General features: G+C 41.8%; 1 protein-coding gene across 1 annotated transcript; it reads right to left on the reverse strand.

Annotated features, from left to right (window-relative positions):
* Window positions 1-1,662: 1,662 nt before the first annotated feature.
* On the reverse strand, window positions 1,663-6,338 carry LOC112645900 (ral guanine nucleotide dissociation stimulator-like). Its single transcript, XM_035710341.2, has 7 exons — window positions 6,106-6,338; window positions 5,686-5,908; window positions 5,188-5,298; window positions 4,392-4,585; window positions 3,759-3,818; window positions 2,665-2,858; window positions 1,663-2,427 (listed from the first exon to the last, which is right to left on the reverse strand). Exons 1-7 carry the CDS (start codon window positions 6,336-6,338, stop codon window positions 1,922-1,924), a joined length of 1,521 nt encoding a protein of 506 aa, XP_035566234.1. The 3' UTR covers window positions 1,663-1,921.
* Between the last annotated feature and the right edge of the window lie 15,994 nt (window positions 6,339-22,332).

Below are 22,332 nucleotides of genomic sequence, written 5' to 3' on the forward strand. Positions count from 1 at the left end.
AAGATAGGAATTTAGTGTCATCATGATACCTATTCAGTCCCTGTTTTTGTGGATTATTCCCTTGCACTTCCTCTTTCTTTTACAGGGTCCCCCTTAATATTTCTGGCAGAGCTGGCTTGGTGGTCACATATTCTTTCAGTTTCTGCCTATCTTGGAAGCTCTTTATCTCTCCTTCTATTCTGAATGAGAGCCTTGCTGGATAAAGTATTCTTGGTCGCAGGTTCTTCTCATTTAGGACCCTGACTACATCCTGCTGGCACTTTCTCGCCTGCCAGGTCTCTGTGGAGAGGTCTGCTCTTGTCCTAATGCTTCTCCCCATAAAAGTGAGGGATTTCTTGTCTCTTGCTGCTTTAAGGATCTTCTCTTTATCTTTGGAATTTGCAAGCTTCACTATTAAATGTTGAGGTGTTGATGATTTTTATGGATTTTAGGAGGAATCTCTCTATCTCCTGGATCTGAATGCCTGTTTCTCTTCCCAAGTTAGGGAAGTTCTCAGCTATGATTTGTTCAAATACACTTTCTGGTCCTCTGTCCCTTTCGGCGCCCTCGGGAACCCCAATTAAACGTGGATTTTTCCTTCTGAGGCTGTCATTTATTTCCCTTAACCTATCTTCATGGTCATTTAATTGTCTTTCTCTTTTTTCCTCAGTTTCCATCCTTGCCATCCACTTGTCTTCTATGTCACTCATTCATTCTTCTACCTCGTTAAACCTCGTCGTTAGGACCTCTAGTTTGGATTGCATCTCATTTAATTGATTTTTAATTTCGGCCTGATTAGATCTAAATCTGCAGTCATGAAGTCTCTTGAATCCTTTATGCTTTTTTCTAGAGCCACCAGTAGCTTTATAATTGTGCTTCTGAATTGGCTTTCTGACATTGTATTCGAAATTTTGTAACTCTGTGGGAGAGAGGACTGTTTCTCTCTCTGTGAGATCTGTGGGAGATTCTTTGTTTTGAGGTGAGTTTTTCCTTCTAGTCAGTTTGCTCAGTGCAGAGTGGCCAACAACATGTTGTACTGGAAAAAGGAGGAAAACAGAAAAAACAAAGTAAAAAAGAATAAAAAAGGGGGTGGGGAAACAACAGAAACAAACAGGAAAGAAAGAACAAAGGGAGTATCCTCTGATTCTATATACTGTAAATCCCTCGACTTCCCCTGGAACTTTCCAGTGGTGCTTGGTCAATAACTTGCTTTTCCCCTGACCTTCCAACTGGCCTTCTGGGGGAGGGGCCTGCTGTGCTGATTCTCAGGTGTGTGCACCTGGGGGAGCTGCCCAGCCCTCTGCCAGGTCTACAGTTCAGTGGGATTCTTTATCCTGTGAGGCCCCTGCTCAGGCCCAGGTACAGGGTGACACCAGGAGGGACAACCACAGTGGCGGCGGCCAGCTGTCCAGACCTGGAGTCAGCTCCCACAGTAACTACTGCAGCTCCTAGAGCACACGGGACTGGGTGCTCCGGGGTAGGGGCACGATCTGCACAGCTCTGGGCCTGGCTGCAGGAGTGACCCGGCTGTCCTGTGTCCTCCCAGCCTCTGCCTGTCCTGGGGGGGCCCCGGATCCTCGGCTGTGTCCCCTGGTGCCCTGGGCTCCGGGCCTGCAACACTGTGAATGGACCTAAAGTACCATGTTGTGTAATTTAAAAGCATCAGAGTCAATTTTGTGTAAAGTTAACTTATCCTTTATTACAATAAAACTCTATAAGCCATTATACAGGTTAAAGGTTAAAGAAAAACTCAAAATATAGAAACAGTGAAATAACAGGTGAGGGCAAGCCCCTGTTGGGCTGCAGCCATCACGAGCCCCGCGGTGGGAGCTGGGGCGGGCTCCCGAGGTGGTCAGGGGGCTGCTAACGGGTCAAAGCAGGTTGTTCCAGAGGGAGGTTGCAGGTCTGGCCCTCTGGGGACCCCGATTGCAGGCACCAGGGCCTACTCCTCCGGGGTGGCCATGGGAGCAGGGGGCTCCTCCTCATCGGGGCAGGGAACCATAGGTTCGAACAGCACGTGCACCACCTTCACCTCAGGAACCAGCATCTCTGCCTTGACCAAGTCCTCATCTCCAGCAGCCACTATCCCTTCAGACCCTGAACCTTCCCCAGGCTCCACAGTGGGAGCTGGGGCGGGCTCTTCGGGTGGCTCAACGGGTTGCTCCATCCCCGAGGCCAGTTGCTCCATCGAGTTAGGTGGCTGGGGCACATCCACGACCTCGAGAGCAGGGGGTGGCGCCTGCTCCTCCTCCAGGGCTCCCAAGGGTGCAGGGGACTCCTGCAGGGCAGCAGTGACCACTATCTGCAGGGGCTTTGCCTCCCCAGCAGGCGGCTCATCGCAGGCCAAGCCCTCAGCCCCAGCAGCCAGGCCCCACGGGGCAGCAGGCCCCACGGTCGGAGCTGGGGTGCGCTGCAGAGTGGGTTCAGGGTGTTTTCCTCGGGCCAAAGCTGTAGATCCAAGAAGACAAAGTATCACCACCAGGACGGACTGTCCACGTCCCTCCCAAATCAAGGCCACTCTTCCCACCACTCCCCGTGTGTGAGGGCAAGAGCCCTGGGAGGTGTCCCCAGGCTGCAGCCCGTGGGGTGGGGTGTGAGCCCACCCCTGCTCCCGGCCCAGCTGCACGGAGGCTGCATCCGCGGGCCCCCCCTGTCCCCAGCTCGGCCACCCCCAGTCCTCCTCACCCCCAGCCTCTCGCTCCGCTGCATGGAGGCGTCTGAATTGCCTCAGGTGACGCAGGGCCCGGAGATGCGCATCTGTGCCTGGCATGTGCTGTCTTAGTATTTGGAGGAGTTTTATAAGGGAGGGAAATTCTGGGAACTGATGAAAGTCGTCCCCATAATAATTCAACCATATTTCCATCATGAAGGAGATGGCCCTGGGGAGGGACAGGCGGGCACAGGCGTCAGAAGACAGGGCTCCGTCACATGCAGGTGTCCCGGGGAAGCCCTGCAGGACCCGGGGCCCGGCTTCCCGCGCGGGGTGTCGGAGGCCAGTCCTGCTCCTCGTCCCCCTGCCACCTGGCGGTCCTGCCTGCCACAGGCCTGCTCCCTGAGGAGGGGCTGGGATGCAGCCTCTGTGCGGGGAGCCCAGGCCCAGCGGGGTGACCATCACCATCTCTCCTGGAGAAGCGGGGCTCCCTCCTCAGCCTGGTCCCTGCCCACCTGCCCCTTGAGTCCACCGGCAGGCATCAGGGGACGGGGGGCGTCTGGCCTGTCATTGCCCTCACTGCACACACTGTCACTCTGGGAAGCTCCAAGGCAGGAGGGCTCGGGCTCTGTGTCCTGCCAGGCCTTGCCAGGAGCCGCCCAGGACCGCCACCTTCCCTCCTGTGGCTCTGGGCTGCCTCCCTCCCGAGGGGCCCCCGGGGGTGTCCTTCCACTGACTCTAATCTCCCATCTCCCACGGGGCGGGGGCCGCCTGGTCCGGGAGCCCTCACCGGCCCTCCTGAGCACCTGCTGTGCCCCCGGGTCCAGGTGCCACCAGATTGGGGAGTGCGATGCTCCCCACCCCCTCTGCTCTGGGTCCCAGGTGTGGGGCAGAGAGAGGGTTGGGGGGGATGGAGAAGGTCTCCCTGAGGGGTCCCAGTGCCTCCCACCAAGCCCGCACCCCATCCACCGCTCTCCTTCGCTCTTTTCCAGAAGGGGCGTTAGACCTTTTCCCTGTCACAGGAATTGCAGATGTGTGGGGTGAGGGGGCAGCCCCCCCACCGCCCCACAGCCCCTTCGCTGCCCTCCAGGAGAGGGAAGGCCCTCCTGCAGGAGCCGGAGTCACTCACAGTTTCCAGCACTGCAGGACCACATCGTTGTTACCCCACGCATCTGCGATGCACCCATACCTAGAGGAGGGCGGGGACATCCCATGAATCGTCCTGTGGATGCAACCTCATCATGGGGGCTGTCACCCTCTGACCCCGACTAGGCCGGAGCCCCGGGGGCCGTCAGCTCTGTGCGTGAGGCCACGGGCAGCTCCCGGAGAAGCGCCCGCACCTGCTGGGGCCTCCTGAAGGCTTGAGCATGAAAGGGTCCGGCCAGGCCCATGGCCCATATCCTAGTGGGCTTGGGGGGTCCCGGGGTTCCCCGGTCTGGCTGCCCCAGGACACAGACCCCCGATAGACTCTCAAACCTCCCTTTCAATGGGGAAACAGGCCGCTCAGGACCCTGGTGATGGGGGGGAGGGGAGGAGGCACAGGCCTGGTCACGGGGAGGAGGACGGCTGCTGAGCACAGGCACAGCCCCTCTGGCCGACCCGCCACAGGCCAGGCCCCGGGGCTGCCCTCCAGGACCCCGCTAGGCCCTGGGGGACCCTGCTCCAGGCGGGGGAGCAGCCCGAGGCCGGGAAGCTCACACCATCCCCAGCCTCCCCAGCAGCAGGTGGCCCAGCCCTGGGCTGCGGAGGGGCAGGTGCTCACTCGGTGAACAGCAGGTCCAGCACCTCGTCCGTGGTGGCGAATGTACGATAATCCTCTAAAAAGCTGAAGACGTAGATGACGTCCCTGCGCTGCAAGGCGAGCAGCAGTTGTCGGACTTTGTACTCCAGCAGCTCCGTCCGGGTGAGCTTGGTCAGGACGATCTGATGCCCCTTCCCGGCCGCGGCCCCTGCACCCTGAGGTGGGACAGAGGGGACGTGCAGCCTGCAGGGAGCCGCCGGGAGGCCTGGGATCCCGCCCCGGCAGGCCCTGCGCTGGGGCCCCGTGGGCTTGAGGAGCTGGGGCTCCCTCTCCCGCTCAAGCTCCCTGCCTGTCTCTTACACAAACAGGACCAACTATGCAATAGAGAAACAATCTCAGAGGATAAATGTTCAAAATATTTGGATCAGTACAAGGACCTCCAGAGACACAGAGAGAGAGACCGAGAGAGGCAGCCGCACAGACAGAGGGAGAAGCAGCCCGTGCAGGGAGCCCAGGCGGGGCTCGATCCCGGGCCTTGGAGATCAGGCCTGGGGGAAGGCAGGCGCTAACCCCCGGGGGACCAGGCCTCCCCTGAGGGCTCTATTCTGATGTTCCCACACATCTGTGCGCAGGGACTCTGCATCTGGCCCAGGCAGGGGCAGGGCCATGGGGGCAGGTGTGGGGAGGAGGGGATCCAGACTCATGTGGGAGCAGGAGTGTCGGGGGGCCCAGGGGGTAGCAGGCTGGCTTCTGGGACCCGGGGCCCTTCCTGCCGCATCGGGGCCCGGGTGTCGGGGGGCCCAGCCCCTGCACTCACCCTGAGCCCGCGCTGGCCTCCGTTAGCTGCGCAGGGCACCTCCCTGCTCCTGGAGGCGGTGGGGCAGACGACCCCTTCCTCCCGCTCGCGCCCCACGTCCCGGGTGGAGCTCTGTGGAGACAGTGCCCGGCAGCCAGGCAGGAGGCCTCAGCGCCCGGTCTGGCCCCCTCGGCTGGGCCGCACCCCCAGCTGCCTCCACCCAGACACCCCACAGTGCAGGCGGCACCCACCACCCCTGGAGAGAGGAAAGGGATGCGGCTGCAGGGCCTCGGGGTGACTCTGGGGCGGGTAGAGGACCTCAGGAACCCTGTTTCCCCCCTGCCCACCTCGACATCAGGGTGACTCTGAAGGGATCCCCGGGGAACCTGCCGCCCTGCAGCGTCCCCCAGCCTACATGGGACCTGCCCACACATCCCTGGTTCCCTGAACCTGAGGAGGAAGGAATGGGGCTCGCAGGATGGTGGCACAGGGGGCCTGGCCTGGCCTGCGCTGTGTTACCTGACGGCGCCTCCTGATCACCGCCCTGATGCCTTGGTACCTATGCTGGAGCCACTGCCTACAGCATAGGAACAAGCCGCACCCCTGGGGTTCCTGGGAGCCAGAGCCCCCAGAGGTGGGCCGGCAGCAAGAGAACATCCTCCAGTAGCAGATGTCTCCAGCCAAGTGAGCCTGAGCTGGGGCTGCACTGGATGCGGGTGCCTGGTTACGGGGGTTCCGAGTTCTGTTGGGCTCTGTGACACGGCAGTGACCTCACTTCCTGGGACCCCCTCCCTGACCCACTCCTGGAGGAAGCTGCAGGGGCAGTGCTCGTGCTGCCGACGCCCCCCTCCCTGCAGGCGAAGGCCTGTGCACACAGGGACACAACCACACCCCTGTCCACAGGCCCCAGGGAAGGACTGTGTGCACCCAGGGCCCAACCTGAACACACGCCTGGGTTCAGACACGACTGTCCAGTCTTCCCCGGTTTGACCCTGGAGAAGCTGTTGTGCCCGTCGGGGATGGTCTGCATCTTGCCTGTGGGACAGGGGTATCCTAGCGGGTGCTTCTCCCAGACGTCCCCAGGCCACTGTGGCCTCATATCTATGACCTTGGAGGCGGGTGTCACCTGCAGGACATACCTCCACCCACACGTTCTTCCTTGGTGTGTACATGCGTCCAGGCCCACGAGGTCCTGTGTGCACAGGACTAACACACTAATGTTACCTATATGGCAGGGCTGTTTAGCTGTAAAATACTGCAAAAAACTACTTATTACAATGTCTGCTATTTATTGGTGTCACCAGTGATGTCAATGATAAGAGTCTTTTAAAAAGATACTTTTAAGATTATACTTTATTATACAGCTCTAAAGCCACACATGTTTTAAAATCCTAAATCCACATTGGGCCAGAACAGCTGGCTGATAAATAGATTACATTCCAAATATGTGTCAGTAGACACCATTAGCCAAATTGAAAAAAAAATAATAGAAAAAGAGAGGCACTTTCTAGGGACAGTGTCCTTTACATCTCAAGACTATGTCTTGTTTTTTACATGTGGTATCTTATAGTAGTTGGAATTTTTGGTATTTTAAATAAAGGGATTATTTTCCTCAAACACACACACACACACACACACACACACACACACACACACACACGGGCACCGGTACCCTCATTCTGGAGGCCCAGAAGATGACAGTCCCCCCGGGGCAGGGATGGGCAATAGCTCCCCACGATCCTAGGCTCCTGAATCCAAGGCAAACCCTACAGAAGGTGTCGGGGTCTTGGCCTAGAAGGGGTGAGGCCGTCCTCATCCTGAACCCCTGCCTGTCGTGCGTTCCGGGCCCTTCCCTCGTTTCCCCTGGGTGAGCTGTGGACGGCGGTGCCCCCAGTGGGTCGCCCTGACCTGGGCCCTAGGAAACCTGCCGTCAGTCGCAGAACTGAACGTAGACAGGAGGCCCTGACTCTCCAGCCTGACCCCGACTGAACTGAAATCATGTGGTGTGTCCACGCACACTGACCGAGAAACAGAGACACGGACACACACGCAGACACATGTGCAGAACCAGGAAGTTGGCAGAGGAGAAGCAACATCATTGAAGATCATTAAATAAAAAAAGAAAGAAAGCTGAATCTCAAATGGAGAAAATGGAGCAATTAAAATAGAATCATGAAAAAATAATTCATCAAACCAAAAAGCAGAAAGAGGGATAAAGAGGCAGGAGCACATCGGTGACACAAAGCGGCAAGCCTCGAATGTGAGGATGATCGTGCCTCACGGACTCCACGGAACACAAGTCGAGCAACAAGCAGCACCTTCCAGCAAAGGCCTAAGTGGATTATTTTGTGTTGTTTTGATTTAAAGATTTTTATTTCTTTATTCATGAGAGTGACAGAGAGTGAGAGAGGCAGAGACATAGGCCGAGGGAGAAGCAGGCTCCATGCAGGGAGGCCGACGTGGGACTCGATCCCAGGGCCCCAGGATCAGGCCCTGGGCCGAAGGTGGATACTCAACCCCTGAGTCACTTGGGGGGTCTAGACTAAGCTAATTAAAATTTACAAGTGATTGTGAATACTCTGTTTGTAATGTGGTGAAATTTCTGTTTACTAAGAAAGAGAGGGCACCCTGGGTGGCTCAGCGGTTTAGTGCATCTTCACCTTACACCAAATACAAAAACTAACTCAAAATGGATTAAATCTAAATGCAGGACATAGACTAAAACCTCTTAGAAGAAAACATGCAGATAATCTTTTGACCTTGATTTTCGCATAGAATACTTCAATATGGCACAAAAAGTACTGGACTTCAGTGTTAAATGCTCTTGTTCTTCAAAGGACATAATAATGAAAATAAAAAAGTAATCCATATAATGGGATAAAATGTTTGTAAATCATATACCTAATGAGAAACTTATTTCCAGAATATATGAAAAGCACTGATAAGTCAATAATAAGTACAAAAAGCTCAATTTAAAAAAAATGGGCAAAGGATATATAAATAGACATTTCTCCAAGGAAGATCAGAAATTGCTGATAATTACTTGACAAGATACCCGACACATTTTCAATTTTCATTGTATCCATTACCAAAGCATCTAACCATACCGTGAAATAGACTCCTATATGTACCACACCGTACAGAACAGTGCCGCTTCCTAGATACTTAATGCAGTTGTTCCTCAGGACAATCCTATAAAATAGGTATCATGGTCCCCATTTTATAGATGAGGAAATTGAGGAAAAGGTACTTCATCAGAGTTTTACAAAGAGCAGGACGTAGAACTAGGATTTCATCTCAAACTTTTATTAAGTCCACAAGTCCAAAGATGACTTTTAGAGCTGTAAACTAAGTATTATATTAATGTTTTGGTCTATTCAGAGTTTTTCAACTACAAGGAATCTGAATTTATAAATTGTAAGTTTTCTAGAAATATTTGCTTTTTCTAAATGATCAGAATAATTAACAAAGTTTTATTCTTATATTTTCATAATCTCCTACATATGTAGGTTTATAGATCTACAACCTTTCTCATTATAATAAGGCTTCATTCAAATTTCTGTTCTCCTTCCTTTTTGGTGGATTAAGATTGATGAGATTTGGTGGATTAAGATTTCATTTAGAAATTAATCATTTTATTTTATTAATATTTTATATTTAGAAACATTTTAAATAAATATACTTAACAATGGATTTACTCTACTTTTTATTTTTATCCATTATTTTATTTCTGTTATTATTATTATAAGATGTTTTAAATAATTATGTTTTCTGAATTTCTGGGAAAAGTTTACATTATTTTTATTATTTCTATTCTATTCTATTTTATTTATTTATTTTTAGAGAGAGAGGGAGGGAGAGAGAGAGAGAGAGAGCAACCACAGGAGTTGAGAGGGAGGGGCAGAGGGAGAGAGAAAGAGAGAATTATAAGCAGGAACCACACCCAGTGTGATATGGGACTCCATCTCATGACCCTGAGACATGATCTGAGCCAAAATCAAGAGTAGAATGCTTAACCAACTGAGCCATCCAGGTGCCCCTAATATCTCTATTTTAAAAAGCTTTAGCAAAATTTTTCTAAGTGAATGAATGTGTACTATTCTCTTTTTTTGCCATTATTTTTCATTTATAGGGCAAGGTCAGTTCCCATCTGATGGATGTCAATAACCATAGCTGATGATGATACTTGGTAATACGCTTTGTTTGACTGCACAGTAGTAGAATCCTCTTTGCAGACTTGCGGCTGGCAAGACAATTGTTTCAACCTCCAGTTACCATTAGGCTCGTATCAATCATATTTCTTCTACAGGAAGGGTGGCATCTTTCACTTCATATTCTAGATTCTATATTGTCTCTGTGCAGGGGATGCAACATTATCCCTCTTTGGATGGAATACTAGTAGAAATCACCAGTCTCCTTTCATAAAGGATTGCACTGCACTGTACTGCATATCCCACAATATTCAATCAATTCATTATTAGTTCTATTTTCTCACTATTTTTTTCTGAAACTTAAAGATATTTAAATTGGCATATAAATCCAAAAAAGAACTCCACAGAATATTTTGTGAAAAAGACCTGGATACAGTGCTAGAGATGGTGTCGTCACAGTGCTTCTTCAGAGATACTTGGCACAGTGCAGCAAGAGTTAAATGAAAAATGAGAAACCATTTGAACGGTGACCACATTTAGAAATCTATCCTAAAGAAACCATTAAAGATATTCAGAATGTATATTTAGTATTATTTAGATCAGTAAGATAACAGCTGGAATTACATATTTAAAACAAAGGCATTTAAAAATAATTATGTGTTATATGTGTGATAAAGCATTAAATTCTACCCTTGAAAACAACATTACACTATGCCTTAACTAACAAGAATTAAAATAAAAATTTAAATGAACAAAAATAAAAATACAGGATAAAATAACACTGTTAGAGATTATAAGGAGTTCCCAAAAATCTTTTATTAGTGAAATTCATTAACATGAAAATACTCCAAAGTTAATGTTAAATGAAATAAGGGGTTAAAAACTGAAACAGAATATGTATATTGCAGAGAGATGAAAGATAGCGTTTTGAGGTGACTGTTATTATTCTCCTTATTTTTTCAAGATTTTCCAGGTTTTTTATGATATGTATAAATCACTTCTATCACCTAAAACTTATAATTAAATTATTGTAACAATAAGTTGGAATTAATTTTATTGGTTAATTTTTCTTCATTCTCTGAATTTATTCTGGATACATATTGATGAGCAATCAAAGTTCAGTGTACTCTTGTACATTGTTAACTGTAGACTTTATTTGTTCTCTCATCTTATATGGAAGGCAACAATACAAACTTACTATAATATAATACCACTACCAGTTTCTTTGTATATTATGGTTTGTGTAAATTAAATGAAATTAATTAAATATTAATTATATTAATTATTAAATATTAAATATTATTAAATATGAAAAAGAAGAAAAATCAGAGAAAATCTTTAGAAACAATGACAAAACAATAATAAAATGACAATAAATATTTATCAATAATTATCAAAAGACACAAGATGACAGGCACACCTGGGTAGTTTAGATCATTAAGGGTCTGACTTCATCTCAGATCAGGATCTTGGGGTCCTGGGATTGAGCTCCATGTTGAGCTCCCTGCTCAGCATGGAATCTGCTTTGGATTCTCCCTCCCTCTGCCCTTCCCACTCATGGTCTCTCTCTCTCTAAAAAAAAATAAATAGATATATATTTTCAAAAAGACATAGGGTGACAAAATGGATAAAAAACCAAACCCATCTAAATCCTGCCTATGAGACTTATTTTAGATCTAAAGACACATGCGTATTGAAGTGAGTGGTTAGAGAATCATCCATCATACAAATGGTTGTCATAAGAAAGTCAGAGTAGCAATATTTACATCAGGCAAACTAGACTTTATTTTATTAAGATTTATTTATTTATTTACTTATTTGAGAGCGAGCGAGAGAGAGAGTTGCAGGGAGAGTCAGCGGGAGGAGGAGGAAGAGAATCTCAAGCAGACTTCTTGCTGAGCACGGAGCCAGATATGGCTCCACCCCATGACTCATGAGATCATGGCCTGAGCTGAAACCAAGAGCCAGATGCTTAAATGGTTGAGTCATGCAGGCACCCCAGATAAACTAGACTTTATTTATTTATTTATTTATTTTTAATTTTTTTATTTATTTCTGATAGTCACACAGAGAGAGAGAAAGAGAGAGAGAGAGAGGCAGAGACATAGGCAGAGGAAGAAGCAGGTACCATGCACCGGGAGCCTGACGTGGGATTTGATCCCGGGTCTCCAGGATCGCGCCCTGGGCCAAAGTCAGGGGCTAAACTGCTGCACCACCCAGGGATCCCTAAACTAGACTTTAAAACAAAGATAGTTACAAGTGACAAAGAAGGACACTGTATAATAATAAAGGGGACGACACAAGAAGATATAACAACTATAAATATTTATGCACCCAACATAGGAGCATCCAAATACTTAAAACAGTTAATAACAAACATAAGGAAGTAATCAATAATAATACAATAATAGTAGGGAATTTTTATAAGCCATTTACAGCAATGGAACAGATGGATTTAACAGATATATTTAGAGCATTCCATCCTAAAACAGCAGAACACACATTTTATCAAGTACACATGGAACAGTCCCCAGAACAGGTCAGATATTAGCCTGTAAAATAAGCCTTAGCAAATTCAAGAAGATTAAAGTCATATCATGCATCTTTTCTGACCCCAGAAGTACAAAACTAGAAGTCAACTACATGAAAAAAAAGATCTAGAAAGAGCACAAATATAATGAGACTAAATAATGTGTTATTAGACAATGAATGGGCCAACCAGGAAATAAAAGAAAAAATAAAATAGTACACAGAAACAAATGAACATGAACACACAATGCCTCAAAACTTCTGGGTTACAGCAAAAGTGGTTCTAAGAGGAAAGTTTACAGCAATACAGGCCTACCTCAGGAAGCAGGGAAAATCTCAAACACCAATATTATACCTAAAAGAACTAGAAAAAGAGCAATAAACAAGATCTAAAACCAGAAGAATAGATATAATAAAGATCAGACCAGAAATAAATACTATAGAAACTAAAAAAAAAACAAAATCAGGGAAGTTTCTCTTGTTTTGCGTACCAAAAACTCTAGTCATGCTTTGGATCCACAAAGAATTTGGACTTTCTGAAGCTTCTCTAGGAAAAAGATGTTTAAATCCAGCTCACCTAATGTTAAAGAAAAGATAATATTCATCTTTACTATTTATTTTGAAATGATTAGTTTTAATTTTGAAATATTCAGAAGAACATAATAGATACTTGAGTATTCACTATTAAGACAAAGCGAACTAAACATAGGCTTAGTTCTCTGTCTTACTTGTTTTGTTTTTCTCCTTCAGAAATAAATAATTGCAGTTATTACAAAGCCCATCCCTATTTCTTTTCTCTCCCTCCTAGAAATAACCACTCTTTTGAATTTTGATATTTGTGTGTATTATTCATATGTATTTGAAAAAAATCGGGCCCATAATAATGCATTCATATAGTGAAGTATTACATTCTTTTGCATTTTATTTGAATGACTGCATACCATACACAAATCTTTGCAATTTTTTCTTCCTCCATTATGTATTTTTTAGCTTTATTCATGTGAATATATGTAGACAATTATCTATGAAAATACTCCATTATTTGAATAAAAGATATCAATTGCCTTAATGAATTTGTTTCTACGTTTTCATCATTATAAATAGTAAACAGTGACCCACCTTGACCATGTCAACTTTTTTTTCTTTTGTGATTAGAAAGTTAAATAGGACATTGATTCCCAATGTGGTGGTAACAATTTACACTTCTACCTATACCAGGAATGCATAAGGTGTCCTGTTTACTCACACCCTTGGAAACAGTGCTATCAGATGCTAATTTTTGCCAATATGATAGTTTAGAAATGCCAAAATGAAAAATTATGGTTGGCAAGAACAATAGAGAACAAACTGATGGTTACCAGATGGTTGGTGGGTGGGAGGATGGATGAAATAGATGTTGGGTATTAAGGAGTACACTTATGATGAGTGCCAGGTGATGCATGGAAGTGTTAAAATACCATCTTGTATACCTGAAACTAATATGACACTATATGCTAACTAATTGGAATTAAAATAAGAACTTTTTAAAAAATATTTTATTTATTTATTCATGAGACACCGAGAGAGAGGCAGAGACACAGACAGAGAGAGATGCAGGCTCCCTAGAGATCCCCAGACCCTGGGATCACACCCTGAGCCAAAAGCCGAAGCTCAACGACTGAGTCACCCAGGCATCCCTAAAATAAGAACTGTAAAAAAAAATGATGGTTGGTTTGCAATTCTCTGGTTACTAGTGTAATTAAACATTTTTTTTTCACAGCTTTATGGGTCCCTTGTTTTTATTTTTCTGTGGATTTCATGTTGATAGGATTTTTCATTTTTATCTTTTGAGTTGTTTGATTTATCCTTATTGGTCGCTGTTGTTTTAAGAATCAAAAGAGCAGCATTATTGTATATCATAGATATGTCAATATTTATGTTTATTGAGTTGCAAAAATCTCTTCCCAGTTTGTAGAATGTTTTAATGTTTTTAATGTTTTTTGTACTAAATAAATTTTTATATTTCAGTGTAATAAAATTTATAATTTTCTGTATATTTTTGCCTTGTGTCCCATTTATTACACAAATGTCACAGTCATTCCCATAATTGTCTAATAATTTTACATCTTTGATTTTTAATACAGCTTAAGAGTTTTAGCCTGTATAATGTAAACTAGGGATCTCTTCCCACATATGATATGCAATTATCTCAATGCTATTATACCCTGCCTATTATGTAACAATATCTTTTTTCTTTTTCTATGTTTTAATCCTCATAAAAATGCCACATAGAATATTTGAGTGCCTACTATATGCAATACACAGTGCTAAGTGGCATAAGGGAGAAATAAATATGAACAATACATGAAGGAAGGTCTGCATTTATAAAACTTTTTGGGCCTGGTGATGATTTGGATGGGACAGTAAAAAATATCATGGTAGAAAGGTGGATTTTCAGTCTCTGTTCTAGAATTTTCTTATAGCATTAGAAAGTCTTCATGAGCCTTCATGAGTCTTCTGAGAAACCTCAGAGTCTTTCTTTATAAATAATGTTTTTGAAAATGTGTTTTTACAGAGCTAATTTCCAAGTAATTAGCTTGATTGGAATATTCGCAATTTTAGCACTTGTACAATATGTAATATATTTGGGAATTCTTCAGCCTTACTTTTGTGTCTTCAATTTCTAGGCATGACCCTTTTTCCATGATCTTTTTCCATTGTTTGGTGAATAATTATTTCTGATGTCTCATCATTGCCTTAAGTACAAACATAACACTTTAATGTCCTTATGTCCTCTGACCAATGAGCCATTTCTCTATCATTTTACTTTATCATTTGTTCATTTGTTTGTTTTTTGCTGTTGTTGGTTTGTTTCATTTCATTTCATTTTATTGTTTTTCATCATGGTAAATGTACTCTTTAATCCCCATATCCTATTTCCCCCATCCCCACACCCACCTTTCCTCCAATAGCCATCAACTTATTCTCTACAATTCAGCTTATTTTTTTTTTTGAAATAGGTCTCACAATTTATTTTTTCAACTAGTTTCAAAATTTCAAAAAAATTCTATTTTGGACTCTTGCTCATCTTTCAAAATCAGAGATACCCCATTTTGTTAAATCTACTAGAACATGTCTTGCATGCACTTCTTTCTTTCCATGGCTTTCTGAGGATTGCTGCAGTAGTCTTCAAAATTTATCTTCCCTCTGTAGTCTTATTCTCCTCTAATGTTTTCTGTTATCACTGCCAAGTAATATTTTTTTTAAAACTTTTATATGATCATTTAAATATAATACTTTATTTTTTACAAGATTTTATTTATTTGTTTGAGAGACAGCATAAGCAAGGGGCGTGCCAGAGGGAGAGGGAGAAGCAAATTCCACATTGAGCAGGGATCCCAATGCAGGAGCCCAATGCAGGATCCCAGGACCCTGAGATAATGACCTGAACTAAAGCAGATGCTTAACTGACTGAATCACCCAGGCACCCCTAAAAACTAGATTTAAAAATCATCACATTCATCACTAAATTCTACTTTTTTTTTTTTTTAAGATTTATTTATTCATGAGGGACAGAGAGAGAGAGAGAGAGGAGAGAGAGAGAGAGGCAGAGACACAGGCAGAGGGAGCAGCAGGCTCCATGCAGGGAGCCCGAGGTGGGACTTGATATTGGGACTCCAGGATCACGCCTTGGGCCGAAGGCAGGCACCAAACCGCTGAGCCACCCAGGGATCCCTAAATTCTAATCCTATAACTAATATTACATTATATATTTACTAAGTAGAATTTCAATACAAACTTGAAAAGAAAAAGTAAAAATCATCACAATTGAAAAATCATGTGAAACTTGGATGAATCAATAATTGCCTTCCCAATTAGGAAGGCAATTTTTAAATTATTTTTTCTTGTAATTGAAGATAATGTATTAACAGGATTTTTGAATTATGTACAAATCACAGAGCCAGTTTTCATTCCTTACATGACTTCTACAAGTTACAGAAAATGTTATAGGAAACATAAGAATGTCTGGTATAAATTTACACTTAAAATTAAATTCAGACTTGCACAAAGCTAATATGTATAGCTAAATAATTTTAGAAAAGTTATTCTTTGAGAATATGAACTATAGATGTATTAAAAGTTGTATTTCTAATTAACGTATCAGAAATTTTTCCACTGCTCTCACAGCTGATAAAAATACTCTTAACAGACCATTAAAAGTTGTATCAACAAAAAGAGCTTGATCTTTCTCAAAATGAAAAATTACAAAAAAATTATTTGCAATGTTGTACTTGCTAAGAGTGAGTGATGTTGCCTACAATAATATCAATTGAAAAATGAAAATTTTGATAGATAAATGAATTTGCAGAAAAATCTTATGGTCCAGAAATTGCCTTAATAAAGGCTTATTAATTATATTAAATAAAATTATGAATGCAACATGATATTTTCTTGTAATTGTTATTATTATAAGTTAGAAACATTACTCTTGTTGAGTTTATAAGTAGTAAAATACCTAAGTGAGAAAGAGCTTTATATTTTAACACTATTAATGGCACTTTTTTACCAGCCATGAGAGCAAGAGGCAGTGCATTTTCATTTTACTCTAGGCACTGCAGGAGTACCTGGCTGGCTCAGTCAGAAGAGCATTTGACTCTTGGTCTTGGAGTTGTGACTTTGAGCCCCATGTTAGGTATAGAGATTACATAAATAAATAAATAAATAAATAAACTTTAAAAAGAAAGAAAGAAAAATATACTAGCTCTGACAATGTTTTAAAATCCGTAACAACTGTTATTTATCTTGATACCCAAATTGTCCAAAATATAGTCATTGCGAGCCCCTCCAAGTAGGCTCCTGTATCTTTTGACAGGCACACAAGGACACAAAATAGATTCATGGTAACCTAGGACTGTAGGAAGAAGTGGAGATGGGAGTGACTGCTAGGTGGTAGCGAGTTTCTTTTTGGGGTAAGGAAAATATTCTAGAATTAGATAGTTATGCCAGTCTCACAACTCTGTGAACATAATAGAAACCCACTGAGGTACACATTTTAAAATGTTAAAGTATATGGTCTATGAATTATGTCTTAATAAAGCTGTTGAAAGTTAACTTTGCATTTAGTAAGATTGTTCAATATTATAATTAGAGGTCTACTTGGCCCCTATTCTTCACTGGGTCTCTCTATACCCTGTATGCATGCTCTCCTCACCTCACTGAGGCTTTGACATCCTGCTCTAGATTGCCACAAATCTTGTGCATATACTCTATTCCTGTGTATCAATACGTAGGACTTCTAAGCAAGTTTTTCAGGCTCTGCCTACATTTGATTGTTCATTTCAGCTGTCATGATGGTCTCTCTGGCTCATGTCATGATATGTGAAATGTAAGGACATAGGTATTCGAGTTACCCAATTTCCTTAGTGTGAAACTATGAGACGTTGTCGGTATCTATACAAAGCCCCAATTCTGGTTCTGTTTTCTCAATCTTTTACAAATCCCCTTCTCCCCTATGCTCACTACAGAAAATTGATTTCATACTTGGAAACTGATGAAATATGTACTTATTTTGAGGAAAGTGGGAGCCAAGTTTGTTACTGACAGAAAGGAGAGACAAATATGAAAATGGAGAAAACTAGGATGAATATTAATGTGCTATATTCCTTGGCTCCAGTACCTACACAAGGACTTTGCCACACCCTGTATGCACATCGTTCTCATCCCATTGAGACCCCCCTCATGCATCCCTCCTCACTGTGCCTAGGTTTCGACACCCTATACGAGCAGCCTCCTGATAGAAATGCCTTTCCCACCCCAGTAGGGCTCTGCTGGGCTGATGCACTGCTCTGTGTATGTCCTTTCCTGATGCCATTGAGGCTCCATTGGCCCATAGCATCATGCATTAATTCCCACTTCACCACCATTTGTTGGATCTCTTTGAGTAAGTAAGCTGGAAGGATCAGAAAACGTGGTTGGTGGGGTGAGAGGTGAGGGTGGGTACTAATTCATGACTTTGGAAGATAGATATTGCTGCTGGTAATGATAAAATTCAGAATATGGGTAAGAGTGTTGTCACCATAGTGAAGAGCAGATGTTATTGCTGATAAAACTGTTAGAACAATAGGTATATAAATTGTCAAAAACAATGTCAGAGAAATATATAAAATATTGTCAAGATTATCAGTTGTCTGTAAAGATTCATTTGTCTTGTCTTTGATCTCTGAACTCAAGTTATTAAAAACAAAGAGAGAGATTAAGCAGTCATTTGAGGTAAAATATTTGATTTTGTCTCGATTTCTGAAATACTTATCTATACTAAAGAAATTACAAAACATGCCTTTTATGTTAATCGGTCATATAGTCACAAAACACAATGAGATTATACACCAAGGACTTAAAATAAGCTACTATAATCAACATGCAGTTTATAAGGGTTGGTTGATTACTTTTTTTAATGTAATTTAAATATAATAAAAATGAGAAACACAAAAACTAATTCTATTAGAATGTGAGTTTGGAATAGTTTGTAATGGTTGAGTCCACACTGATGATAAATAATATCATGCTGTTTAATTACTTGGAGAAACTCTAGCTATTTAAAATAGATATTTCATGACACCAATAATTACAACAGAGCAAACATATTTTAAGATTGTTTAATATACTCATTTATTTAGTAAATGAAAATAGATTATATTTAGATAGATAGATAGATAGATAGATAGATAGATAGATAGATAGATGATAGATAGATGATGCATAGATATGGAAATAGAAAAAGAGACAATGGACTTTACAAATAGGTCATTTCTAGACTTGCCTAGCAATATTTAAATCATTACTTGACAGGATTTATTTTAAAAATGATTGCAAAATATTCTGAAAATATGATGAGAAAGTTCCTAAACATTGGCATTGTGATGAAAGGAAAACATACATAGAAAGTAATTTTGCATGTTTTTAAAAACACATAAAATGGAATAATTTAATATAAAGATCTTGTAATATTTGCTTACTTTTAATCTTAAGTATTTAATATTTGGGTGCTACTGTAAATAGTCTTGCTTTGTTAAATCCTTTTTCCACTTGTTCATTGATAGTACTAGAAATACAATGTATTTTCGAATATTGATTTCTAGTGGTGATACTGCAAATTTCACTTGCTGATTCTAATCTTTTTGGAAACCAATCAAGCTATATTTAATGCTCAACATTGTTTCCTATGAATAAGTACACTTTTTACTTTTTCCCTCCTAATCATTCTTTTATTTCTTTTTCCTTTGTATTATACTATCTGGGAAGTCAATAAAATGTTGAAAAGAGTTTTGAAAGCACTAATACTTGCCTTATTCCAGTTTCCAAAGGAAAGCATGAAGATTTTCATTACTATGTATAACATTACCTCAGTGTTTTTCATAGATGCCCTTTACTAAATCACAGAAATTTTCTCTTCCTTTTTCTGAAAGTTTTATCATAATGCAATGTCTAATTTTGCCAAGTGCCATTTCTGTAATGATTGAGATGACTACATAATTTTTCTTCTTTATTCTATTAACAGAGTGAATTATACTGCTGATCTTTAAATAGAAAAAAAAATGTGCTATATATTTGGAGGTATACTTACTTGTTCTACATTAGTTATTCTTTTTATTATTGCTAGATTTGTTTTGCTAACTAATCTCTTGGACACATGTCTTCGTGTTTGGACTGCTATAATAAAATGTCATAGATTTGGCAGCTTATCAACAACAGAAATTTATTTCTCACAGGTCTGGAAGCTAGAAGTCTGAGATCACAGCTTTAGTGGATGGGGTGAGGCTCTTTCAGGTCAGTCGTCTAGTTGTATCTTCACATGGTTTAAAGGACTAGAGAGCTTTTTCAGGTCACTTTCAGAGGGCACTAATCCCTTTCATGAGGGCTCCTCCCTAATAAACTAATCTCTTCTTAAAGGCCCCACCTCCTATACTGTCACTTTGGGGATTAGAATTACAACATAGAGATTTTGGGTATACACAAACATCTGGTTCATAACTCATTTCAATGTTTAAAAGTTATACAATACTTTTAAAAAATAAAAGAAGATGAATAAAATATTAGAAAGAGAAGAAGGTGTGTGTTGTGTAAGGAAGTGCCGTAAATACAAAAGTGGGTAATCCACTTACTCCAGAACAGAGATAAAATATTATAAAACAAGCAGTACTTAAAAAGGTTTTAAAATAAATTTAGCATAGACTATTTGGAGAAGCTGGTGAATAAAATAGCATTGATAAGTTCCTGGCCAAAATAAATAAACAAACAAATAAATAAAAGCAATGAGAATAAACAGGTTTACTTGAAGCAAAAAATTTCTGTAGTTGAATAATGGATTTGGTGGAAAAGTTCAATAATGGCCAGGTTTTAGAGTTTTCTGAAAAACCTACCACAAAGTTTGAGTTCATCCTGTCAATATTTAATTTTTTAAAGTATCATGTTTGGGGGCAGCACGGGTGGCTCAGTGGTTTAGCGCTGCCTTCAGCACAGGGCCTAATCCTGAAGACCTGGGATCGAGTCCCAGTCTCCCTGCATGGAGGCTGCTTCTCCCTCTGCCTGTGTCTCTGCTTCTCTCTCTCTCTCTCTCTCTCTCTCGTGTCTCTCATGAATAAATAAATTAAAAAAAAGTATCACGTTTGGGGCACCTGGGTAGCTCAGTCAGTTAAGAGTCTGCCTTTGGGTCAGGTCATGATTACCCTATATGAGCCTGACCTAATCAGATGAGCCCTTTTGAAGAGGGCATAGCATGAGATGCGCTCTCCCACAGTCTGGAGAATAATGCAAACCACCGTCTTTGGAAAGAAGACATATGTTGAGGAACTCAGGAGGGCCTCGAGTTGCTGAGAGTGGTTTCTAGGTAACAACTAGAAAGAAAACAGGGACTTCAGTTTTACAACCACAAGAAAAAAAATTCTGCCAACAACCCTTGAGTTTGGAAGAGGATGCTGACCATCAGATAATATGTCCCCAGGCACTACCTCAGGCTGATGAGACACTGAGCAGATAACTCAGCTAACCCACATGCAGGGTTCTGACTCCTGGAAATTGTGAAGTAATACCTTTTTTTTTTTTAAGCCAAGGCTGTGGTAATTTGTTATGTAGTTCTATAGAGTGAATATGGCTTTTAAAAATATTAATCAAAACTGTCAGCGAATATGTTTAATGGGAGTTTAGATGGATCTTATTTTCCTGCTGGGACATATACTTTTGCTATAATTAACAAAGCCTGTTCTGAACCATCCTGCCAAATCGGGTGTGGTCACATGTACATCTCATTGACCTTATCATCACAATATAAAACTTTTTCTCTAAAGGCAATGAACAGAATCCTACCAAAGTTAGAGGAAAATCTTCCCTTTTACTGTTTAATACTCTTTATGCCTTTACTTTGGTTCTCAACTAAATATCAAATCTATTTTTTGATTCCTAATAAAGGTAAAATGATATCCAGCTAAAACAGAAATAATCCATAGTTATAGTGAAGGCTAAGAAAGCTAGAAAAAAGCAAAAAGGTCATGCTAATAAAGCCTTTCTAGAAATCCTGGTTTCTTCTTACTCCAACTGATTTGTTTTACCTCTTATTCAACTGATTTATGATGCCTGATTATGTGGCTTTCTTTGTAAGATATTCTTATTTTAATGGCCCTTCTAAAGAGATATTTTTCTTCTATAATGGTAGCTTTAACCTTTATTTTTAGTCTTTTGGCATATATAGTTTTAATTAGTTCCAGCCAAGAACATCTTGTTGGCATCAAGTATGAACAACTGGGGAGGCAGGAGAGAAAAACTTTTATTTCCATTATTTTAAAGTTGATACCTGTTTATATTAATAGCTTCCAACAAAATTCTAAAAATTTTTATTCAATTTCTAGCTTACTATATGAGTCATTTATTCTCAGACCTCATTATCCATTTTCCTGAAATCTTCAATAGCTAAGTACAATTCTAGAGCCTTGAGTGATAAATATTTCTCATGTTCTCATTTCCACCATGGCTTATCTTGCAAAGTATGTTAATCTGTAGGAATATCTTTTCTTAGTTGCTCTCATGAGCATGGAGACTTTTCAGATTAGCTTTTTTCACTTCGTAATATGCATTTAACTTTCCTTCGTTTCTTTTCATGGTTTGATAGCTCATTTCTTTTTATTGCTAAATAATACTCTATTGTCTGAATGTGCCATCATTTATTTACTAATTCACAGCTTATTTATCTATTTACCAAAGGCATTTTGGTTGCTTTCACATTTCGGCGATTACGAATAAAGCTTCTATAAACATCTGTGTGCAGGTTTTGTGTGGATATAAATGTTCTATTCCTTTGGGTAAATACCAAGAAGTGCAATTGCTGGATTGTGTGGTAAGAATATGTTTAGTTTTGCAAGAAACTACCAAACTGTCTTCCAAAGTGGGTGTACCATTTTGCCTTCCCACCAGCAATAAATGAGAACTCTTGTAACTCTACATTCTTGTCAGAATT

This window comes from Canis lupus, chromosome 34 (genome assembly GCF_003254725.2).
Source record: "Canis lupus dingo isolate Sandy chromosome 34, ASM325472v2, whole genome shotgun sequence".
NCBI lineage: Eukaryota > Metazoa > Chordata > Mammalia > Carnivora > Canidae > Canis > Canis lupus.